Genomic DNA, 24,935 nt, shown 5'->3' with positions numbered 1-24,935 from the left:
AAACTATAGTATTCATAAATACAAGGAAAATGAAATGCATAAACAGTCAGTCAAAAAGTCCAGTATTGACAAATACAAAGAAGTAATATCACACAGAGAATCTGTGAAAAAGTACAGTATTCAAAAATATAATGAAAATAAAATGCACAAGTCTAAGGTGATTGATTACAACACAGAAAAATATAAAAATGATAATAGTTTTGCCAGTAGTATTAAACTTAGAAATGCTGAATCTCGACAAGTTTCAGGCAAATCAAAAGGAAAGATATTGACTGTGTAATTGAAGAATGTAAAGAAAAAATATCTACTGGTCCTGATTATGTCTGTTCAGTTTGTCATCGTTGCTGCTTTAAGATGCAGGTCAAACACTGTAAAATAAGTAAATATTTACAAAAATCAGTCCATGCTGGCTGTATTGCAGAAAAATGTATAACACTAGATTATCTGCATGAGTGTAATGAAAACTGCAGTAAAGATTGTGTTTATAAAAATTCTCCAACTGAATCTCTGTGGATTTGTCACACATGTGATAGAAAGATCAGTGAAGGTAAAATGCCTGCTGAAAGTGTAGCAAACAATCTTGCTCTGGATCCCATTCCTGTTGAATTGAGCTGTTTAAACTCTCTTGAACAACTTCTAATAGCAAAGAATATTCCATTCATGAAGATGCTGGCATTACCACGAGGAGGACAGACTGGTGTCCATGGACCAGTGACATGTGTTCCGTCTAATGTCACAGATGTGGTCAATGTTTTACCAAGATCAGAAAATGATGATTTAATGATACGAGTAAAACTTAAGAGGAAATTAACGTACAAAGGACATTATGAATACAAATTTGTACACGCTGATCATGTCAAAAGTGCTCTGGAATACTTAAAAGAAAATAACAAATGGTATGAAGATGTAGAGTTTAATGAAACTTGGATTAATCCTGAGTAAAGCAGAAGAACAGGTGATACAAGTGATAACACTGAACATGATATGGAGGGATGTCAGGACATGAGTGTCGATAAAGAGCACAATATTGAGAATGAGGATGAAGAAATCACTGATGAAACACTTCATGATCGACAGCAACATGGTTTGTTTATGGATTCATGTTTACAACCAGTGGATATTGCACAAGAGGTTTTAGATCAACATTTTGATGGAATTATGTCACTTGCACCAGCAGAATAAACAGAGCAGTCATTCATTGCCACTTTCTTCATTGAGTAGCAACATTACAAACAATAATCATCTCATTATATTTTAATGTAAAAAAAAAAAATGGTTAATGTATTACATACTTTGCAAAAAAACAACCACAAAAATGTTTTACACACTATTAGCTAACAGGTGCAGGCAGGATGGATACACACACAAACACTAACTAGGACTATTAAATTAAAGAGCTTATTTTGAGCTAACTGGAGATGACGTCAGCACAAATAATACACATTGCATGTCTATACATGCTCATGAGGCCTGTTCTCATTGGCTACCTGTCATCATGTGTCGTCTTCACTGTTATCATCATCTGTATCACCTAGCTGTTTTCAGTTATTAATGTTCATTATAAATGAATAAAAAGGTCGAATCTAGCTGAAAAGAAGGGTACCTTGTTCATGGTCTGAGTCCATGACTCACGTCACCGCGCGCGCCCACTGATCTCCGTGAAACTCCTGATCGATGTGAACTCTCTGACTGAAGAAGAGCAGACGTTGAAGACATGGGAGCAGTTACTCTAACACTTTAGTTTTGTTATTGTATATAGTTCTCTTTACTTTGTTTTGTATGTTTCTTGTGTATAGTTTGTGTATTTATGTTGTCCACTTTAATAAATGTTTTACATTTTTCATAAAATACAGGTGTGTTCGTTTAACTACAAAAAAACTCATTTCATTTACACACAGAAGCTCTTATAGTAAGTTTATAAGGTATTTTCTGTTGGTATCTAAACATTTTTTTTTCATAAAACACAGTTGGTATCAAGTTTAACTAGCAGCAGCTTTAGCAGGGCCCAACTCATTAGAATTTCAATGTCTTTATTTATTTTTTAGATGCAAACAGAAAATACCTGTACCAAAATAAAGCTGGTGGGGGTTTAAGACTTGTACTGTATACTGGTTTGGAAATATATTTAAAAACTGAGAAGAGAAGACCAGAATGATAAGTAAAATATAATTTTTTATTTAAAATAAATCAGTCATCCTCCTCCTCTTCATCGTCTCCAAAATACTGGAGAGAAATAAAAATCACAATTGCAACTGAGAGTTTGACAGCCTACATTGAACTCCTGCATGTCCACTTCTAACCCCTCCTGATGGGGAAGAGGTCGAGGAGGAGATGGCGGCCGATGGCGGGGCAAATTGGGGCTGTTGGGAGGAGGAGGAGGACGAGGAGCAATATGTCCTCCTCCCAAGATCTCCTCCGAGGAGGACGTGTGCTCGCTATCCTGCACAAAAACACAACACAACATCTGTCCTCATGCACATCAGTCTAAAACAGATGCACTGTTTAATGTTTAAAGTGTACTCACAGTCCGACTAATCATCTCAGTGGTTGCCTTGGGGAAGAAAAAAAAAACATTGAAAAAATTAATGAAATCTGAATTATTACCACAAGCTTTTAATTTGTTATAAATCAAGTTAATAAAGATCAAGATTTGGCTTTTCTATCAATACTTATTTCTACTTACCACATCACTGACTCCCGATGTGACAACACCGCTGTCGCTCACAGTGCTGTCACTGCTCATCTTTACACTGAAACAAAGAAAACAAATATATATATAGGCTATTATTACTATTATTAAACACAAATGCCGCTTTTATTATTTTTATTTGAAAGAAGACTCTTATGATCATCACACCTGTATTTACTTGATCAGAATGTCCTGTGTTTTTGACCATCTGCTAGCAAGCAACAATTCTCAGTATACGACCAGTAAAAGAACGATAAGTGAACGACAGTTCTTTTCATTTTGCATTCATTTGGTTGTCTTGTGTCAGACATAGAAATATCTTATTATGTTTTAGCCTATATGCTGATGTTGCTTGTTACTTATTGTTGTGTGTTGTATCTGTTTTATCACCATGTTGCTATTACTTGTGGACTGTAAAAAGTCATTTTAATGTTTTTTATATTTTGATTTTAGGTTGCCTTTATAATAACTGGCCAGGGACAACAGATGAAAATTAACCTGTTGAGCCGACTCTGGCTCATTTACAGTTATTTTACTGTTAATTAATGAGCACTGTCCCTGTAAAATAAACAAATAAATCAAATGAAAACTGCATTTTCCAACAATATAAATCTTTACTGTCACTTTTTGAATCCATTTAACTTTTTCTTGCTTAGTAATGATAGTGTATAGTGTTACCTGGAAGTGGAACTGCAACCTGTTGACCTTTTGACATCAGTTGTTTTTCTCAGGCTGACCCTTTCACACCTTTCCAGTGTGGAATTTTTGCGTTTAGTCGTGTCTTCACAGGCGTTGAGTCGTCTCATCACAGGCGTTGAGTCGTCTCATCACAGGTGTTTAGTCGTGTCTTCACAGGTGTTTAGTCGTGTCTTCACAGGCGTTTAGTCATGTCTTCACAGGTGTTTAGTCGTGTCTTCACAGGTGTTTAGTCGTGTCTTCACAGGCGTTGAGTCGTCTCATCACAGGTGTTTAGTCGTGTCTTCACAGGTGTTTAGTCGTCTCATCACAGGTGTTTAGTCGTGTCTTCACAGGTGTTTAGTCGTCTCATCACAGGTGTTTAGTCGTGTCTTCACAGGTGTTTAGTCGTCTCATCACAGGTGTTTAGTCGTGTCTTCACAGGCGTTGAGTCGTCTCATCACAGGTGTTTAGTCGTGTCTTCACAGGTGTTTAGTCGTGTCTTCACAGGTGTTTAGTCGTGTCTTCACAGGTGTTTAGTCGTGTCTTCACAGGTGTTTAGTCGTGTCTTCACAGGTGTTTAGTCGTCTCATCACAGGTGTTTAGTCGTGTCTTCACAGGCGTTGAGTCGTCTCATCACAGGTGTTTAGTCGTGTCTTCACAGGTGTTTAGTCGTGTCTTCACAGACGTTGAGTCGTCTCATCACAGGTGTTTAGTCGTGTCTTCACAGGCGTTTAGTCATGTCTTCACAGGCGTTGAGTCGTCTCATCACAGGTGTTTAGTCGTGTCTTCACAGGTGTTTAGTCGTGTCTTCACAGGCGTTGAGTCGTGTCTTCACAGGCGTTTAGTCGTGTCTTCACAGGCGTTGAGTCGTCTCATCACAGTTTGTTTGAAGATAAAGATAGCCGCCTCTCACCTCTACAAAATAAAGAGAACAAGGAAGCTGTTGGAACGTATTTAAGCATACAGTTCTTTACATCGCTATTGAATCGCTATTTGGACATTATTTTTGATATTAAGTTGTGCCTTTTTTAACCACCATTTTTCAACCACTTACCAATCGTTTGTTGGATTACTGGAGTCCATGCTTTGTTTGCTACTACCAACCTACTTACCTGCCTGCTGCCTGCCTCACTCTGCTTACCTGCCCTGTTTACCTATCTGCTGGAATCCCATCTCATCCACCTCAAAAAAGGTACAATTCAAGTTTCTCTGTTTTGGATAGCTTGTCAAAGAAGCTAAGCAATACGTCCCAGCTAAGAGTTGTCCGCCACTACACCTTGCTTGGCACCAAAGTCTTTGATGACCAGACCGGACCAGGTCTGCTCGGACACACAGCGGAGGATGAACCTGTCCTCTTCAACTGCTGTCTTCGAAGGTGGTGTCCACAGCCGTTCGATGTCCTCCGGCTTAGGACAGTTCACCTTCCAGCCCTCCTGTGTGATAAGTTGAGCCGAAGGCCTGCGGACCGTGAAATGTGCTGAAAGACAGAATGGAATAATGTTACTCATGTGAATCACTTGTCACTGTAAATGAATGGCCTAGTTTTTGTGTTGAGTTTCAATGTGTGTCAATGCTCTATTATTGATGGATTCGGAAACTTACACAGCAGATATTCCTCTCTCTTGGCGTACTGGGTCGTCCGCCACTTGTCATAGAAGACGCGGTCATAAGGAAACCCTGATTCGACCCGCTGCCTCTTGGATGGCGGCTGACCCTCCGGCGAAACAGGAAATCTCGCCACAAACTCAGCAAAGTCCTTCCGAGCTGCACCGCTTGTGGCCATGGATGTCTCGTCCGCAGAAGTGCTGCATAAGTAAGGAATATAAGGTTTATAATATAAGAAATGATGAATGACACAAATTGTTTGTGATGAGTTATGCCCTGGTTCAATGAAGAGACATACCTGGCCAATGATTCCAGCAGCAGAGCTGCGTCGACGACGTCCTGAGGCCGGACCGCACCAGCGCTGAGGGCCAGGTAACGGTGCAGCGCCCCCTGTTGCTGCGCCGGGACCTTTTCTGCTGCCGCCTGAACAGCCCTCCGCACACACTGGGAAGAGAAAGGAGCCAGCTTGTACCTGCAGAAAGAAAATGAAAAAGGAAAGGTTAATTGTGAGGTGACTGATGAGACAAGATGCAATTAAGTGTATCCATTCACACACATGCACATGGATCTGTGTTGGTACGTACAATTTATGGGGCAGATTCATGTCCCGCAAGACACTGTGAACATCCACGCCGGACGACGAGACAAAGAAACTCTTGCAGAGTTTCTGTGGCTGGATGTTCTCAGGCCTGATGGATGCGAAGTAGAGCTCCAAGCACTACGAAAAAAAGACCAATGAGTTATTAAATGTAAAACACTGGTGGTATGCAATCAGCAGTTTGTATCATAGTAAAACTTACAGCTTGCTCCTCTTGGGTCAGGGCGCACCTGTCAGCCAGCGTGGTCCTGTTCACCCACTCTGCATCCTGGAAAATATTGAAAAGGTGTCATTTACAAATGCATAAGTGTGCCAATATTAAAGCACATCAGAAGTGTAAACTCGTTAAAATAGATGAACTTACCGTCATGGCTTCCACTGCTCTTGGGCGCTGCATGTGGACGAACACCAAGAGCGCCTCGCAGTAATACCGGTACAGCGCCTGGTCTGTGTTGGAGAGCTCTCTGCCCACCTGCAGGTCCCTCTGGATCCTCAGCACGTCTGGCTTTGCCACTCTCACAATCTTCTGGCAGTCTTTGATGCCAGGAGCCCTCTGAACGAACCGGCTGTTTGGATTAAACATAACAGACAAGACTATTCAAGTTATTGATAAAAATACTAAGTAAGATAAGTATTTACATTTAAGCATTTCAGCTTAAGCATTTAAGTATTGCCCTTACGTTTGAGGAAGATCAGACGGAGCAGCAGCAGCAGCTTCTTCGTCACTGTCAGACTCCCGGGGCTGTTTCTTGATAAAAAAGCCACGCCGAAGAAGCTCCTTGACCATGGTGACCCGAGAGCGTCGGTCAGGCAGGAGCACACAGATCTGCTCGAAGTCCCAGGTCCTGTTGGTGTGGACCCACTCTCTGGCCGAAGCCTTGGCTTTCTGAACTTCAGAGGCTCTTTCCTCAGGCGTGCTTTTCTTCATGCAGACCCGGGCCAGATGAACAGAGAGGCTGTCCTGCGGCTTGTGGCACTGCAAGCAGTGCACAACGGTGCGATCAGCAGACCTGCAAGACAAAATTACATGATATAGAATAAATTGTTTAAACAATGATCTGAAAGAATGAGACATGATTTAAAAAAAAAAAGAGATTAAAAAACTATAATTAAAAATTATAATTAAATTTACATAACTTTAAAAACCCAAGGTTTATTCTTTTGGTGAGACAAAAACCCCAATTCAAATGTAACTGGCCTGTTCTGTGTGACAGTTTTACTGTATACAAAAATGTACAATAAAGAAAAGAAAAATCAGTGGCAAATACTCTGTTACATTGTTAAAAGTTTTTTTTTCTTTTTCTTTGAAATCTCAAGCTTTTTATCATGTTTTTTTTTGTGTTAAAATCAGAATAAAGCTCAGTTTACAAAGATGCTGATGATTCAAAAACGTTTTCACAAACAAAGAGTTTGGCCACCATGCTTGTAATGGTGGCAGTTTTTGAATGAACAATTAGAAGCATGCACAATGACCTCTGACCTCAAATGATTATTCTTGAATAAAATAATTATCGAAATGAAAGAAACATCGTCCTCTGGTTTAAACACTGTTAGATTTGGCTGTATTTGGTCGACCAGTGGTATGGGTGGCTCGCCAATGTATTAGATTTCTCCAATACATAAAATAAGTAAGCTTGACCAGAGTTCTTGTGGGGAGAAGAATTTATTGAAGGTTTGTAGTGTAGCAGTCCTTCAGCAGCGATGTTATCATGTCGCCCTTCAACAATCTTAACCCAAAGTTCTGTTTGTGAGACAGAACTTTATACATGAAGACATAGCCTATGGGCTACAAACAATAGAAACCTGTTAGAACCTCCCAAAGGAGATCGATCTAACTTGCTAATCCACTCATTCACACCAATCAGTTTCTGTGGGCCATACATCTGAATGGGCCTTTCATCTGTATGGGCCATTTGGCACACACCTTTGCAGACACAGACAGAGTGGATTACATCTGATACACAGTCACTATGTAAATGAATCTGATGACTGAAAATACAAAATCTATCAATCCCTACTTTGATCATATTTGATCACATAAAAAAATAAAGAACATAAAACAAATAGATATCATGTACGCATGCTGTTTGCAGGTTCCTTCTTGCAATAAAAGTTAAAATAAATCATGAATAAAGAAAATAAAACAAATAGATATCATGTACACATGCTGTATACAGGTTCCTTCTTAAAATGACAGTATAAGAGTTCATGGTGAAACTTTGCATCCTCTTGAATCCTCTGGAAGCTTTTATTTTGGAGTTGTGATCTTTTGGAAATGGCAGATAGTGTTGTGTTCTGTGTATATTAATCAGTTTTAATCTAGGTGGCCAGTGCAGTCTAAACGTTGGATGTCTTTGCTCATCCTCTGGAACACCTGCAATCACACAAAAGAGAAAGGGGGAACGTATCTTGCCAAGGCAAATATTTGAAACGCATAGTTCATAACCAGTGTTGGGGAAAGTTACTTTAAAAAGTAATGCATTACAATATTTAGTTACTCCCCAAAAAAGTAACTAATTGCGTTACTTAGTTACTTTTTAAGGAAAGTAATGCGTTACGTTACTTTTGCGTTACTTTTCAGTTACTTTTTCTTACCTGGCTGAGGCTTGATCTCTCTCAGGTCTTACAGGTGTTTTTTTTTTACTGAGAAGTTATTGTACTTTAAAGCAGTAATATATTCAACAACAGCCTATATATCCTACACCTTAATTTTCTTTTAAAAACACATATATATTGTGTGTTTGATTTCAATTGATATTGATATTCAATTGATATGATTTCAATTGATATTGACACTGATATTGATTTCAATCTAAGACAGGACCTGGACAATGTAAATCTTGAAGCTGTGTGGATTGATATTTTACTTCCAAAAAGCAAACCAATTCTGTGTGGTGTTGTTTATAGACCTCCAAATCAAAATGACTTCATCCAAACCTTGGAATGTGTTAGTGCAGGTTGTCATGATTTTTAAAACCAGGAAGTCATCTTAATGGCAGATAATAATATTGATGTTTTGAATACAGAAGGTCCATTATACAATGGCTTTTATGATTTTCTGAAAATGCATGGTCTAACCCAATTAATTAGTGTTCCAACCAGAATAACTGAGCATAGCCAAACTGCTATTGACCACATCATTGTATCTGACACAAGTAAAATCCTACAAAGTGGGGTCATTGTGTATGGAATTAGTGACCATTTTTTAACCTATTGTACCAGGAAAGTTAAGAGGGCTCAGATTAAATGTCACAAATCTGTAAAGAGCAGAAGTTTAAAAGGGTATAATATTAATAACTTTCAGGACATACTTAATAATATTAACTGGATGGAAATTACCAATATAGGTGATGTTGATTTAGCATGGGATTGTTTTCAATCTATTTTCTTGAAAATACTTGATAAGATAGCCCCATTAAAAGAGAACAGGATTAAACAAAGATCACAGCCTTGGATAAATAATGATATTTTGGACACCATTTATTTAAGGGATAAAATTTTAAGTGAGTTTAAAAGAACCAAACTGCCTATTCTTTTTAAAGAATATAAAGTACTTAGAAATAAGGCTCAGCGAATGGTGGATGAGGCGAAAAAGGATTTTTTTATGTCTAAAATTGAGGAGCATAAAAAGGATCCCAAGAAATTGTGGGCAACTCTTAGGCCTTTGGGGACAAAAGAGAACCCTAAGCAAAAACAAGGTAAAATAGGCCTAGATATTAATGGGTCCATAGTGTATGATAAAAAAGTGGTGGCAGATACTTTTAATGGCTTCTTCACAACAATTGCAAGTAATCTGGTGCAGAAGCTTCCATCTGCGTCAGGTGTTTTTAGTGATCCACAGAGGGTGCATAGGTTTTATGAAGAAAATGGAGTCCAGCCAAATAATTTTTATTTCAAACAAGTAACAGAGGAGCTGGTACTAAAAAAACTCAAAAGCCTAAATCCTTCCAAGGCTACTGGTTTTGACAACACCCCTGCCAGATTTCTTAAGGATTCTGCTGAAATAATCACTCCTTATCTTATAAATCTATCCATTGAAAATAACTATTTCCCTAGTAAATTTAAGGTGGCAAGAGTGATACCTTTATATAAAAAGGGGCCCAAATCTGATCCTGGAAATTTCCGCCCTGTATCGGTCTAGTGTTCAATATCAAAAATTGTGGAAAGGATCATTTATGAGCAAATAGACAGTTATTTGGCGGAACATAACCTTTTATTTGATTTCCAATCAGGCTTTAGAAAAACCCATTCCACTGATACCTGTCTGCTTTATCTTACAGACTTTATTAGGAAAGAGGTAGAAAAGGGGAATTTTTGTGGCATGGTGTTAATAGACCTTCAAAAGGCCTTTGATACGGTTCAGTATGATGTCCTTTTGAACAAACTAAAAGCCCTAGGATTTTCTCCTGCATCTCTTCAGTGGGTGAGGTCATACCTGGTGGGTAGAGAACAGGTGGTAGATGTGGAAGGGACCTTGTCCTCCCCACTTAAATTAACTTGTGGAGTTCCCCAGGGGAGTATTTTGGGTCCTCTCTTTTTTTATTATATGTCAATGATATGTCGTCAGCTATAGACTGTAATTTGTTTTTATTTGCAGATGACTCCGCTATTCTAGTCTCTCATAAAGACAAATCAGAGGTAGAAAGGCTGCTTAGTTCAGAACTCCTTAACCCCCTGGGGTCGGCAATCACGCCGGCGTGATCTGCTCGCTTTTTTTCTTATCAGTGCAAAAGAGATTCAAAATACTTTGTTGGTTTTGATCTTACATTTAAGTGTTTTACATCATTCGATCCAGTTAAGTTTCTATTTTTTTTGTGTATACTCAAAATAAAAACAAAGTGTTGTGTCTTTCGCCAAATAAAGAAAAATAAACATGATGCGAGTTCTGCCTTCTCTCTGTCAGGGAAGTCCATTCTGAAACGCGTCCGAAAATGAACTGTAACTCAGCGAATACTTGTCACTCAGGAACGAGACATTTGTCTTTATGAAGCTAGAATTCTCTTCTTTTAAATGAAGTAATTTATATTAAAAAACACATATTCTTAGTTTATGTAATCCGTTTGAAACCAAGGAGAGGCGCAGTTTTTCGTTCTCTCTTCATTATTTTTAATGAGCTGATGCCGCCACGCCCCCCGGCGCTATTCACATGCTAATAGTTGAGGTGATCTATACGCATCGCACACGCCCTCCGATCAATGCCATCACGCAGTTTCTCGTCAGATTCACGGATAGTTCATCGCGTTTTGAGGATGGCACGCTTCTCCGGTAAAGTCGTCCTCCAGATGATTATGGACAGCGAGGAAGAATTCACCTTTTCCTCAGAGAAACGGTTGCATCTCAGACGGAGAACGGCTGCATTTTCAAGAGCGAATTGATCCCACAGAGGATACAAGTTCGAGTAAGTTGTTTAGTGTTTATATAATTCTTTTCTGATTATATAGAACTCATGTGAATTTTCAGACTATATTTTGCTTAGTTTTGGTTAGCTTTTGACATCTTACAGGAAAGATTGCCTTACAATATTCCTAACATTCGTATATGGTCGTGTTTCAATGTGATATTACTCTCTAAACATATTTGTATTATATTTCAATCCGTTTTGATTATAGCTTATGACACTGATTATCATGCTAAAAATACTGACTTTTGCGAATATCTGCTTAGGTGTAAATATGATTTTGTGCAAATATATTTCAGCCTCCGGTAAAATGTGATACTGTCTAAATACTAGACATTATATTTTTATATATAAATGTTCGGTTTTGGTTAGCCTATGACACACGCTAAAATATTGCCACAGATGATTGTGAATGCAGGTGTAAATGTTTTAAATGCTCTAAATGCGTGCGCAGATAATGGCCATCAACAGCTCGCGGTGACGCATAGATGGCCCATAAATAGATATTTCTCCGTCCTATGGCCCATCAACAGATATATAGACTACATGCATTGTGCGTCCATACCCATTAATCGCCCATCTTTGGATAATGTATGCTAACACAGTTGTTTTTATTTTTTTAGGAATGTGTTTGCATCACACTCTCCTTCTCCAGCAGAGGGACACGCAGGTGTCGTTCAGTTCTCAATCGAGAATGATGGTAAGTGCACAGACGTAATATTTTACTGATGAAATGTAATTGTGTTTACAATATACATAATATACTCGTCATAATATACAAGTAGGGCCTACCTATTCTTGTGTGAAATTACAAAATCGGTAGTCTTTTTCTTAATCCATGGCCATAGTGATTGATAACGATAATATAATACAGTTTCTTTGATTGTGTTATCAACAGATGTGACAATGAACATGTCCAAGCACCGGTCCCGAAGAGAGCCATGGCAAACAAGCAACAGGTCCAAGTCCACCCTGTCATGGAAAACCGAGACTGAAGTTGACATGGTTGCACAGACTGCGTGATTCCTGCCCGGGAAACTGGACCGCAAGTGACCTCTGTTTACTCACATTCGCCCATGAGTCTGTTTGTAACAGTATACACTACCTTTCTTTCTTTTTTTTAAAGGATGTGTTAAGTTATATTGTTAGGAAATATTTCTATTTTGAATAAATGCTTTTCTTTTTAATCAGTGAATCCTGAAAAAAATATCACAGGTTATAAAAAAATATTAAGCAGCACAACGGTTTCCAACATTGATAATACCTGATTATCAAATCATGATATTAGAATGATTTCTGAAGGATCATGTGACACTGTTCTGAAGGATCATGTAAAGTATATTAAAATAGAAAGTCATTATTTTAAATTGTAATAATATTTCACAATATTACTGTTGTTTCTGTATTTTTTATCAAATAAATGCAGCCATCTTCCAAAAATATTAAAAATGGTAATGTGTCCAAACGTTTGACTGGTACTATATGTTTATATATGTACGGTAGCACTGTGGTCTTGTGAGGCACAACATTTAGTTCCTCCACATAGAGGAATTACAATAAAAACAGATTAAAAAACAAAACCTTTGAATGTCCTCTCATTCTCAGATTCTCCTCTCTGCCTCACAGCACCATGACGGGGCATTAGCCATGGATGGGGGAGTGTCTATTGTCTCCCCTCATTCATATTCATGGCCATCAACACCCCTACGCATAAAGCAGTACTGGCACAAAAACTGACTTGCAAAGTTTAAATCATTATATTGTTGTTTTTTGAAAGAGTGATCAGAATGATTTTCACATCATTTTGTAGTAAACATTATAGCCTACAAGAATGGTAACTCAAAAGTCTTGTGCCAAACTATTCAGTATGAGTTATATGAGCTCATTGCAGTGACACATTTTTTCCCAAAACTTACTAACCACGCATAATATTTTTTTTCTATAAAATGCAAACATGTAACTTCCATTTTGCTCACATATTATTGTAGCAGAGTTTGTGCTGCAATACAGCATAATTATGTGTTGGCCAAAGGTATGTTGTAAGTAGCTGAAATAAGCACAAATGTCAGGGCATGTCAAAACCTCTCAAGGGCCCCAAAAACCCCTCAGACCCCTAGGGGGTTAACCTCAGTGTTTGGCTAACAGACAACAAGTTGTCTCTCCACCTTGGCAAAACAGAGTCAATTATTTTTGGGTCCAGAGATAGACTGAAAAAGGCTATTGGGTTTAGGGTAATCGTAGGTAATGTTGAAATTACAGCCAAGGAAGCAGTTACTTACTTGGGCTGTATACTAGATAACAAACTATCAGGGGAGCTTATGGCCCGAAAAATTATCTCAAAGGTAAGCCAAAGGACTAAGTTCCTGGCAAGAATATCCAGCCTCTTAGATAGTAAAACCCTAAAAATCCTGGCCGATGCGCTTGTTCAATGTCATCTTGACTATGCCTGGACATCTTGGTACACAGGCATTAAAAAAGGCCTTAAAGACAAGTTACAGATCTGTCAAAACAAACTAATCAGAGTGATCCTTAAATTACATCCTAGAACTCATCTTCTTCCTGACTATTTCTCCAGTCTTGGGTGGCTCAGAGTAGAGGAGAGGGTTTCTCAACTTAAACTGTGTTTGGTTTATAAGATAAGAAATAATCTGGCACCTAAGTATTTATGTAATTACTTTTTTTAAATTAGTGATACGCACAGCTACTGTACCAGGGGGAGTTCCACAGATTATAGGCCCTGCCGTATTAAGAGCTGTGTGGGAAAGTACTCTTTCCTATACTCTGCAGCGGTCTTGTGGAATGGTTTACCCTTAAACCTTAAACTGTTGAGAACTTCCTATTACCATTTTAAATGTTCAATAAAAAAATGGTTATTAAACCAATAAAAAATAATAATAAAGGAAATAGAAATAGAAATCCCTGAAGTAGTAGGAATATTGTATAGTCTGCTTGTGTGTCTACTTGTCTATCTAGGAATTTAGCCTTTGTTTCATTCTTTTTATTGTGTTTTAATCTGTTTTATTTGTTAATACACCTATTTCTTCATTGTCCTCAATGTTGTTAGTCCATGTACTGTTACTCGTCTTCCATCTGAAGGACCACAATGGAAACAAGCCTTTGGGCTTTTTTGTGTTTTTATCCTTTTGAACACTTCGTGTTGATTGTTGCTGTTGTTCAATACATTTTTCAAATCAAAAATCAAATCAAATTGAATAATAATATAGAATAATATTATATTCTGAGAACTTCCTGATCCCAGAGCTATGCATGCTATATATAAAAGATCAATAAACATTACAGATTATTGTATAGAAAGTAATGTGTTTGTTACTTTTGTACTTTTAGTGTGGGTAGACTATGGACTGCATAAAGTAAATTCACTATCCATTGTAATAATGAGTTTAATATAGGCTAGCAAATTGCCATTATGAAATAAGTTGGGCAAAAGACATATCTTAAACATTTAAAATGTTTGAATGATTTATTAGAGAAAAATATGATGATGAGAACAAACAACATCACCAATTAAACATAAATCTGTCAGCTGTGAAAGATTTCACATGGCCAATGTATAAGTAGACCAAAACTCTTGAGTTTTCAAATTAGTGTCCTCAAAAAAAAAAGTACAGATCACTTCTGCAATGCAATGCAAAAAAGTATTGTCTTATTGTAATGTCATCTTAATACTAAGAGTTCTTAATACTTAAAACTAAGAGTAGTATTAGTAAGACTAATACTAATACTAAGAGTTCACTCTTTCATCTAGGTTTTATTTTCAAAGTAACGATTGTAGCGCAGCAGGAGTAGTTTCTCAAAACGCTGGTCTGTGAGACGGTTTCTTTTTGGGGTGAGGATGAGACTTCCAATACTAAACAGCCTCTCAACTGGTGCATTGGAAGGTGTTGCTGTGTTGGCTTTTAAGAAGATCTTCAAAATCCTGGGGAAATCATGCAAATTTCCCATATTAGCTGATTTCAGGTATTCACATATCTCCATGTCCACAGTAATTGCTTGTTCGTCATGTTGATTCTCCTCTTCAGGAAATGCAAAGAAGTCATCTTCATGGTCTCTGCTTTCAGGAGACTGCAGTGGCTCTTTCTGTGGTGTCTCAATGGTGAGAGCACGACACTGTGCTGCCAGAATCATCTTGATGTTATCTTTTCTTGTTTCATCCCTTAGCCACCGCAGCTTGAATTTTGGCAGGGTTACTGCAGCAATCAAAGCTTCATCGCTCTCAAGGATGGAGCTAAACCGTGTCTTAATAGCCTGCAAGAGAATTTTAGATAAGTTACACAGTTTATAAACTAATAGACATGAATTCATACCAGAATAATACAATTTATGTCAGGAAAAAAGTAAGTTAAACGTACTTAATTAAATTAAACTTAACAACAGATACGTAAACATATTGACTTGAATGCACTGACACTATTGAATGAGAACTGAACTGTTTTTTCCCCCCAGAACTGCTTTATAGCTATAGTGAACTCATTTCAAAGTTGATGAACTACACTATTACTAAACCAAACGAAATGAACACTGAACTATTACTGAAGCAAACGAAATAAACACTGAACTATTACTGAAGCAAACGAAATAAACACTGAACTATTACTGAAGCAAACAAAATAAACACTGAACTATTGCTGAAGCAAACGAAATAAACACTGAACTATTACTGAAGCAAACGAAATAAACACTGAACTGATTTGAACTGACTAATGACTGTTTACTATTTTCTTTTTAGAGCTGCTTTACTGCTAAATTGAATTCTGTTTGCATTATGTAATCATTATTTTCCTGTTATCCATGTAAACCTGCTTTGAAACAATCTATATTGTATAAAGTGCTATATAAATAAAAGTGACTTGACATAAAATAAAACTACAATAAAAATAATAATAATAATAAGACCATTTTGAACAGAATTACCTGAACTATGAGGTCTGGGAGGTCAGCCATCATGTGAGAGAGGCCCTCTTTCAGTGTCAAGATTTTGGCCATCAGGATTTCGAGGGTAGGTTGAAGGGTACCATAGAAACAATCATCTTCACCTTGAATTATATCCAGTGCCATACAGACAGGCTTCAGAACCTTGCAGTATTCTTTAACTGATACTCTCTCTCCGTAATGCATCTGATGTCCAGGCGAGTGCAAAGTTGATTGAGGTCCACTAAAGGCGTGTCTGTGACTCTGCTAAGCGCATCATGAAACGAGTTCCACCTTGTAGTTGAAGGGACCAGCAACTTTCGTTTGCTGAATTCCTCCAAGCTCTCTGATGCCACAGTTGATCGACTAACTTTTGACCACAAGGCTGAACATTTTCCAGTTGCACTTCTGTACACTGCTTTGCAATCTGCCTTCGCCGTCAAAAATTGAACTATGTCGTTTGTGCATATAAGGTTAAGGGTGTGCGACGCACATCGGTGATGTGGAGGGAGAACATACCTTTCGCTGGTCTCAATGTCATCTCGTAAAGCTTCTTGCAAGTCCGTAAATATGACCTCGTCTTCATCATTCTCCGTTTCATTTTCATCATCAGCTTGAAACATTCTGAATGCTTTTACAAAGTTTAAGCCATTGTCAGTGACCGTGGCAGTTATCTTACCACAAAGAGCATATGAGCTGTGAATTTGCTCTAACTCCGCTGCGATGGCATTGGGTAGTTTGGGTAGTTGACGGCCAGGCATAGTTGGGTGTTTAACTGTGTGGTGTTGGGCAGTTTACTGGGTTCCTCTTGTCCCTGAGGGTATCAGCGCCCGTAAGCCAGATTGGGAGCACCTGCGCAAGAACCAGATTGGGAACACCTGAGCCAGACTCTGTGGGAGGATAAATACTCCAGCCCTTTTCATCGCTCTCTCTGCTTTTGATTCCACGCTTGCCAGCAGCAGCAGCACATCTCCGTTTTGTTATATTATGTTTTGTTACCAAGCAAGATGCCATGGATTTACTGCATTCTTTGAATGAAAAGCAGTCACAAATCTTTTACAAAGTGCGGCAATGGTGTTTAGCAAAAGTGCAAGGTGAAAACCCAGATCCATTTCATATGTTCATATCTGGTCCAGGAGGTGTTGGAAAGTCAGTACTGATTAAAGCCATCTATTATGAAGCCTCTCGCTTACTTTCAAAAGTTAACAGACAACCCAGATGAGACACATGTGCTATTAACGGCTCCTACCGGAGTCTCTGCCTACCAGATTAACGGGTCTACTGTACATTCCAGTCTCTGCATCGGAATAAATGCTTCACTGCCATATCAGCCACTTGGAGATGAAAAATGTATTCCTTGAGAGCCAAATTTGGAAAACTGCAAATATTATTAATTGATGAAATTTCAATGGTTGATCATAAACTTCTAGCATATATTCATGGAAGATTGAGACAAATCAAACAAACAGGTGATTACTCTGCATTTGGAAAAGTCTGTGTGATAGCAGTTGGAGATTTTTATCAGTTGCCTCCTGTGAAAGGAAAACCACTTTACACCGAACCAGTGAACAGTGTGAATCTTTGGGAAACTAACTTCAGTTTTGTTGAACTTACAGAGATAATGCGCCAGAAGGACAAACAGTTTGCAGAATTATTAAATCGTTTAAGGCAACGTAAGAAAGATGAAGTAATGCTTGAAGAAGATATAGCTATGCTTAAACATGTGAAACAGTTGATGGTGATGACAGTACAGATATCCATATTTATGCAACTAATAGTGAGGTTGATGAACATAACCTAAAAATGGTGCACAATATATGCTCTGACACGGTTACTGTTAACGCCCAAGATTTTGAGAGAAATGCTAAAACTGGTCGAATGGTGGGAATAACGGGGTTGTAAATAAACGGCGTTATTTTTTTCAGTAACGAATAATCTAACTAATTACTGTTTCCTCATTACAAAGCAGTTACTGTTTACTGACAATAAAATGCACCGTTACTATTGAGTTAATTGAAGTTTTCATCCGATCGGGCTCTCTCTCCACCATAGGAACTGCAAACTTTTTTCTCTGGTGTGTGTGTGTGTGTGTTTGTTTCGAGGCGCCGGACTGGACAAAAGCGAAGCGAACGTCGTGAGCGCAAAAGAGACCGAGTGTGTCCAAGAGCGCTCAACAGTTCGCGAGAGAGACCGAGTGTGTCCGAGCATAATATAGTTTATCATCTGCAACGTTTTAATTAGTTTACATGGTTATAAAATAAAACTCCAAAATAACCTGCAGGGAACGTTCCCAGAAAACATCTTTGTTTGACCGGTTGTGAACACGTGCGGCAAACACGACTAGAATTTGGCTTAAATATCCTCTGATGATGACGTTCTCTGTAGGTTATAAAAATAAAACCCCAAATTATTATATTTTATTATTCAATAGAATTTATTATTTATAGAAAATTCAAGTAGGCTATACAGTATGTCTACCAGTTGTAAAGGTTTTAGCATTTTAATTTGCACTACAAAGAGTGTATGTATATTTTGTATTACTGTTTATTTAATTTTGGTACTTTTTTTAAGAAGCATCATTTATTTTTGGATTTGTTGGCCAGTTGTGGTCTGTGCAATAAATAATAAAAGTTCTAAACCATCTATTGTGTTTAGTTGTTCCACTATAGTAATGATAATATTTTAATATTTAATGTTTCTCATATTCTATAAGTAATTGTCCCACAGCAACATTAAACCAGTGTAGATTAGTGTACAATGTTTTATAACAATAATTTGTTTTTTAGTGTCCATTTCATTCATTTAAAGGGGTCATGACATGAGAAACCAAATTTGCCTTGATCTTTTGGTATATAAGAGGTCTTTGTACCATTAAAACGTCCTGCAAGTTTCATAGCTTAAGACGTCCTCCCCATTATAAACGAATCATTTATTTAATCAAGCTCTAAATACAGCTCGTTCTGGATCCATGGTAAGAAGTGACGTACCAGCGTTTGCATATGACCGCCTCCATGCACAAGGCAACGACGCTCATTTCGTATAATTGTCGCGCCTGCGCACCTCACAAGTGTTCATTCGACGGACAGCGAGTCAGTGGGTCTGTGTACAGGGATATTACGATGCCACGCAGATGTGCTGTTCCTGGCTGTGGACAAACAACATCTTTGAATACGCTGCGAAAGATCCAGTCGTCAGGGGAAAATGGATGCACTTTATTTTTTTGCGGACGTCTCAGTCACGGCAGTGTTAGTTTAAGCGTTTGTTCTGTACATTTGAAGGATGACTGTTTTGAGAACAAATCCCAAAATGATGCTGGCTTTGCCAGAAAACTGTTGCTCAAAGATAAGTCCATGCCGACTATTCTGGGCTCAACAACGACGACGCAAACTGTAAGTGTGTTTAAAACGTTAAAAATGTTCTGGCTGGGGGCGTTAATAATTGATGCAAAGACACTGACGTTAGCCAATCATAACAGTGGGCGTTAACACTGAACTCTTAAAGGGGAAACACCCCCAAAACAGACTGTTTGAATCAGAGGATGAGAAACAGGGGGGAAAAGGTCATAAATCACTACATTTTAAAAAATGTTTGTAAAAAAACTATAGTAATACTATATTTGCACCTAAGGGAACATAATAATAAAATAAAAAAAACCATGTCATGACCCCTTTAACATATTTAATATTGGGGGTATCCAAGCTATTTCACATATTTATTATTAGTATTATTTTTTAAGTGAGGCAATAGTTACTTTCCCTGGTAATTAGTTTATTTTGTAATGATATAACTCAGTTACTTTTTGTGAGAAGTAACTATAATTACTTTTATAAGTAACTTACCCAACACTGATCTTGTCTATATATGTTTATATAACGTCATCTCATTTCAGCTTAACATATAACGTTAGCTTCGAAGTGTTAGCATAATTGTTAGCAGTGGTACACAGCAGACAACTTCAGCAAACGTTTTAAAAGGTAAAATTTTCATATAATTTAAACATTACAAGATGCACAGTGGTTACGGTAACAAATGTCTACTAATCTAAAATTAAAAATACCATTTAACAGTCGAAAGAGAAAACTCAAGGCCGCTTCTGTCACGGGACAATACAGAGGAATGGCTGGATCCAAATGTAGCAATATTATAATCAGGGCAATCCAATTCGTCGTCATCCATGCAAAGGTCAAAATCTATGGAAGTAAAATAATGACAAATGTTTTTGAAATAAAAAAGCCTGTTGAATTGCACTACTTGAAAAAAATATGTATTGCATTAACCATGCTTGCATTTTAATGCATTGTATTTTTAGGGCTTGCATTTTTATGGGCTGAAATTCAACATGGTTGTATATTTAAGCTGTGTATATTTCAATTCAAAACATTTCAAACACATTTTCATTCATAAAAATTCAATAATCCATTTTCACCTTTCATATTTCACTTCCAAAATATTCAAACTGTTTAAAAATACAACCTATAATATTCAACAGGCAATTTTCGGTCCACTTTATTTCGCTTTACAAATTCGCTTCCACAAATTCAGTGGTTCAAATTCGACAGTAAATTCAACATTGACATCCAGGAACTGCAGAAAAAGCAGTAGATTACCGAGCATACTCTCCATCTGCTGTTAATCGATCTCACCAGCAGGGAGTGCAAGCGCGTGTTGTTGACGAAGACCAGAGCAACAGTTAGAGCAAGCCATTCATTCATTCATTCATAAACACTGATTTATAGAAATGTAAGTGTATTTGTGATTATTATGAGGGCTGTTTTTATGTTTAATTCAGGTCTTCACGGTCCCTGTGTAGTCTACATGCATCTTTCTCTACCGTGAACGAGAACAAACTAAATGTACAGAACAAATGTTACATTTGAGGTAGACATATATTTCTCTTGGTTGTTTAGTTGCCCTAACTTTATATCGCGGCGATGTGTTGCAGTATTAGGGTTTCCCTCAATAATTCAGGATTGCTGGACATATTAAACGCTTAACGTAGCTTAACTACAGTGATATAAAATACCAAACTCGCACCTTATTGAGAAGGCTGTACTATGGCTACAGGCAAGCAGACTCAGAATATAAACTTAACGTGCAAGCAAAGTTTCACGCTAAGCGTTTCCCAGTTATATTTGGTTATAAAGTTGGCTTGATGTTGGACATTCGCACATTTAGGGACCGTCTCTAAAGTTGCATACGACATTAGGCTACACACGTTTCTAACTTCAATAGCAAACTTCTATTTATGAATAAATGGGTCATTCTACGGAAATGTCCATTTTTCAGTCCCTAGCCTTTACAGAAATATTACACTTGAAAAACACTTTAGGTTTACAATTTTTTTATATTTTAAAATGAAACAATATGTTATTTGAACAATTACACCTTCTTGAGCCATCAATGTGGCAATATTTGATTTTTATTAATTATATAGAATTCCAAGCACCACAGAAGTGCTCGTCCCCACAGTCATGCACAGAGGGAAAATGCTTTATTTTGAGGTAAAAAACATTGTTTTCTTCCATTTAAAATACAACAATGTGTCCATAACTATCAAATATATGATGTAAATTACATTAAAAAACAAAATGCTAAATAAATATTATAAAATATATAATGAAAGTAGTGGTCCCCTGGAGTTGTGTCACTGGTGTTACCGTTTAACAAAAAAGCTCTTATTTTGAAATAATAATCACACTGATGACATCACTTGACTTCCTTCTTCCAATTTCCTGGAGATCTATGAAGAGAAGCCCATGGTAAGTCCACTGTCTCTTTTCAATTATCAAAAATATTCTCATTTATCTCATGATTTCATATGAAGCTTTTAGTTGAAGTCACTGGTATGACCTCTTTTGTTGTTTGGGAATTGTAAAAAACTAGAATATAAATGGATTAAACTACTTAATTTAGTGAGTATACCATGATTGACAACATGTGGTTTGATACCTTGCAGCAGCCATTTTGTAAAATGCAGTTTTCATGAAAATTGTCACTGGTGTTACTGTCACTGGTGTCACCTTCCTTATGGGTAACACCAGTGACTCCCTTTTATAGATAAACTTTGTTCAAAGCTATTCATTTAGTTATTTTGCATGAAATAGCACTAAAATTGTGATTCTAACTTTTCTTTGTCATTGTTAATCCTCCTTTGGTCAGGTATTTCTAAATTGAGGGTATGGCTAAACTGAGTGCAGCTGAGAAACAGCGACAATACAGAAAGCGTAGGAATGCTGATCCTGAACGCAGAGCAGAGTATTTGCAGAAAAGGAAACAGAGCTATGTCCGTGACATTGACACACAAAAAAGAAAGAGAGTAAGTGATTTGAGTGAAAGGGAGAAGAGATATGAGCGAAAGGCATGGAGGGTCCGTCAGCAAAGATGCAGGCAAAGAGTCAGAGCAGGAACATTGACCCCCCCATCATCACCAGATAGATCACCCATCGTTTCAAGGTACAAACTGAACTGTTACAAATACAGAAATAAATGGTAAAACAGTTATAAAAGTGCATAGCATACAGTACCTCCACTCACTCACTCACTCACTCACTCACTCACTCACTCACACACACTCTCTCTCTCTCTCTCTCACACACACACACTCAAACTCTCTCACTCACACACTAACTCTCTCTCTCTATCTATCTCTCTCTCTCACACACACACACACTCTCTCTCACTCACACACACTCTCTCTATCTCTCTCACACACACACACACTCTCTCTTTCTCACACACTCACACTCTCACTCTCTCTATCTCTCTCTCTCACACACACTCACTCTCTCTCTCTATCTATCTCTCTCTCTCACACACACACACACTCTCTCTCACTCACACACACTCTCTCTATCTCTCTCACACACACACTCTCTCTCTTTCTCACACACTCTCACTCTCTCTATCTCTCTCTCTCTCACACACACACACTCTCTCTCTCTCTCTCACTCACACACACACACACTCTCACTCTCTCTCGCTCTCCCTCTCGCGCGCTCTGGATTTGCTTCACCGGCTATTCACACCAATATCATCTCACATACCCTTTTCACTAACTCTTCCCCCTTACCTTTTCTTCACATTCACACACACACAGAAAAAGAGAGACATACTTACACATACAGTGAGAGAGCAAGAGAGAGAAACAAGCTAGGGTTAAATGAGTGAGAACTTTTTTTCAAGAAAATATTTTGCTTTACAGACAACTACAACAAGGGAGGAGACAACGTAGGAGAGATGCACAAAGGAAACAAAGGGAAATAGAGAAACTGAAAGACAAGATCATCGGTTGGAAACGAAGATATGAAAAGGTGAAGAAACGTAACATACGACTGCAGCGTGCAAATCTTGACAGCCCAGAAGTTAAAACACAAAAAGTTCTTCAAGGTCAGCGAGTCAACACCCATGTCAGAAAAACCCTGAAATATCACTTTGCTGTTTTGGGAGCACTGAAACACAAATACAAAAGTTTTAGAGACACAAAGTCAAAACAAAGTCTTGCACAGCTGGTATCAGAGAAGGTGATCAAAAAATATAAATGCAAGACATATTGCAAGAAGCTCATCGGTTGTGATTCTTGAATCATCAGAAAAACAAAGCAAGTTCAAGAAACTGGTATACGGAAGGAGACTGTAAAATCTGTCAGACAATTTTTTCTCAGGGATGACGTCAGCAGACTGACTACAGGGAGGAAGAACACACTTACTCTCAAGAAGATTAAGAGACAGAGGAGGCTACTGTCTGATTCCTTGCTCAACCTCCACAAGAAATATGTATCTGAGCACCAACAAATTTCTTATGCTTTCTTCTGCCGTCAGAGACCATTTTGGGTGGTTCCACCAAATGAGAGAGACAGAGAGACATGCCAATGTAAGACACATGAAAACTTGCAGTTCATGGCTGACAAATTATACAAGCTTGGCATTTCAGACTCCAGAAACTTAGAGGAAATGCCCGACAGCACTGTCTGCAGCAGCTCCAAGACATGTGCGTATGGTGATTGTTTGGACTGCAAATTGTCAGCCTATCCCTTAAACAGGTCTTCAAGTAGGGTGGTGACTCTGAGCCAATGGTGCCAGGAGAAGGTGAACATCTCACTGCAAAGTGGAGAGACAAGAGTGAGTACAATCACTGTCAAAAAAGATACCCCAATACAGGAGGATGAGCTTGTGGCACAATTCCAGGACCGACTCTTTAAATTCAGGAGACACATTTTTAATATTCGCTGGCAGTACAGCCAGTACAGGAATCTCAGAGAGAGCCTTACTGCCAAAGACTGCCTCATCCACATCGATTTCAGCGAGAACTATTCTTGTAAATACACCAATGAAATCCAGTCAGTCCACTTTGGGGGGTCACATCAGCAGGCGACCCTCCACACTGGAGTGCTTTATCTGGCAAACCAGGCCCCCTTGCCCTTCTGCACCATCTCCCCCAGTAGAAGGCATGACCCACCAGCTATATGGGCTCATTTGGATCCTATTCTTAATTTCCTGAAAAAGGACCACACTGATGTCCAAAACCTTCATTTTTTTAGTGATGGCCCTGCCACCCAATACAAAAACCGCTTAAACTTTTACATCATATCCACGGAGCCACACCAGAGGGGTTTCTCGACTGTGACATGGAACTTCTTTGAGGCAAGTCACGGGAAGGGTTCACCAGATGGAGTGGGGGCTGCACTGAAGAGAACAGCTGACACTTTAGTTCGTCAAGGTAAAGATATTCCTGATGCACAGAGCTTTTTCCAGCTGCTGAAGGACACAAGCAAGGTGAAACTCTACTATGTGAGTGAGAAAGAAGTTGAGAAGAAGGATGAAGGTTTAAAGCAAGTGCCCCTATTCACCATTAAAGGCACCATGAAAATGCATGAGGTCCTTAGCGTTTCTCATGGCATTCTCAAATACAGGGACATAAGCTGTTTCTGTGGGGCTGCTGAGGGGGTGTTTGAGTGTCCATGCCACAGCCTAGAGGAGGTTACTCTTGTAGCTATGGATGCAATCAATCAAACAAGCAAAGATTTTAGACCCAATGTCATA

The 24,935-nt window shown here is 38.3% G+C and overlaps 3 protein-coding genes and 1 long non-coding RNA gene across 4 annotated transcripts in view; 2 read left to right on the top strand and 2 right to left on the bottom strand.

Moving 5' to 3' along the window:
- The window catches only part of LOC307004156 (uncharacterized protein), a 149,430-nt gene that overhangs the window by 61,627 nt on the left and 62,868 nt on the right, over positions 1-24,935 (top strand). The gene's annotated exons all lie outside the window — the stretch shown is intronic.
- On the bottom strand, positions 1,368-5,149 carry LOC307003683 (uncharacterized protein). Its single transcript, XM_079622401.1, has 5 exons — positions 4,970-5,149; positions 2,684-2,750; positions 2,525-2,551; positions 2,273-2,440; positions 1,368-1,689 (listed from the first exon to the last, which is right to left on the bottom strand). The coding sequence occupies exons 2-5, from the start codon at positions 2,741-2,743 to the stop codon at positions 1,609-1,611; spliced, it is 336 nt and encodes a 111-aa protein (XP_079478527.1). The 5' UTR covers positions 2,744-2,750; positions 4,970-5,149; the 3' UTR covers positions 1,368-1,608.
- Positions 4,621-9,818, bottom strand: LOC307004023 (uncharacterized protein; the record flags this gene model as incomplete). Its single annotated transcript, XM_079622964.1, has 8 exons — positions 9,781-9,818; positions 6,251-6,580; positions 5,935-6,136; positions 5,773-5,838; positions 5,557-5,690; positions 5,271-5,444; positions 4,970-5,172; positions 4,621-4,844 (listed from the first exon to the last, which is right to left on the bottom strand). Exons 2-8 carry the CDS (start codon positions 6,496-6,498, stop codon positions 4,621-4,623), a joined length of 1,251 nt encoding a protein of 416 aa, XP_079479090.1. The 5' UTR covers positions 6,499-6,580; positions 9,781-9,818.
- LOC307004488 lies at positions 10,377-12,417 on the top strand. Its single transcript, XR_013799054.1, has 3 exons — positions 10,377-10,968; positions 11,592-11,668; positions 11,867-12,417. It is a non-coding gene; the product is annotated as an uncharacterized lncRNA (long non-coding RNA).

This window comes from Phoxinus phoxinus (genome assembly GCF_949152265.1).
Source record: "Phoxinus phoxinus genome assembly, chromosome: 9".
Taxonomy (NCBI): domain Eukaryota; kingdom Metazoa; phylum Chordata; class Actinopteri; order Cypriniformes; family Leuciscidae; genus Phoxinus; species Phoxinus phoxinus.
Note: the sequence above shows the minus strand (reverse complement) of the source record. Positions and strands in the feature narration are given on the sequence as shown.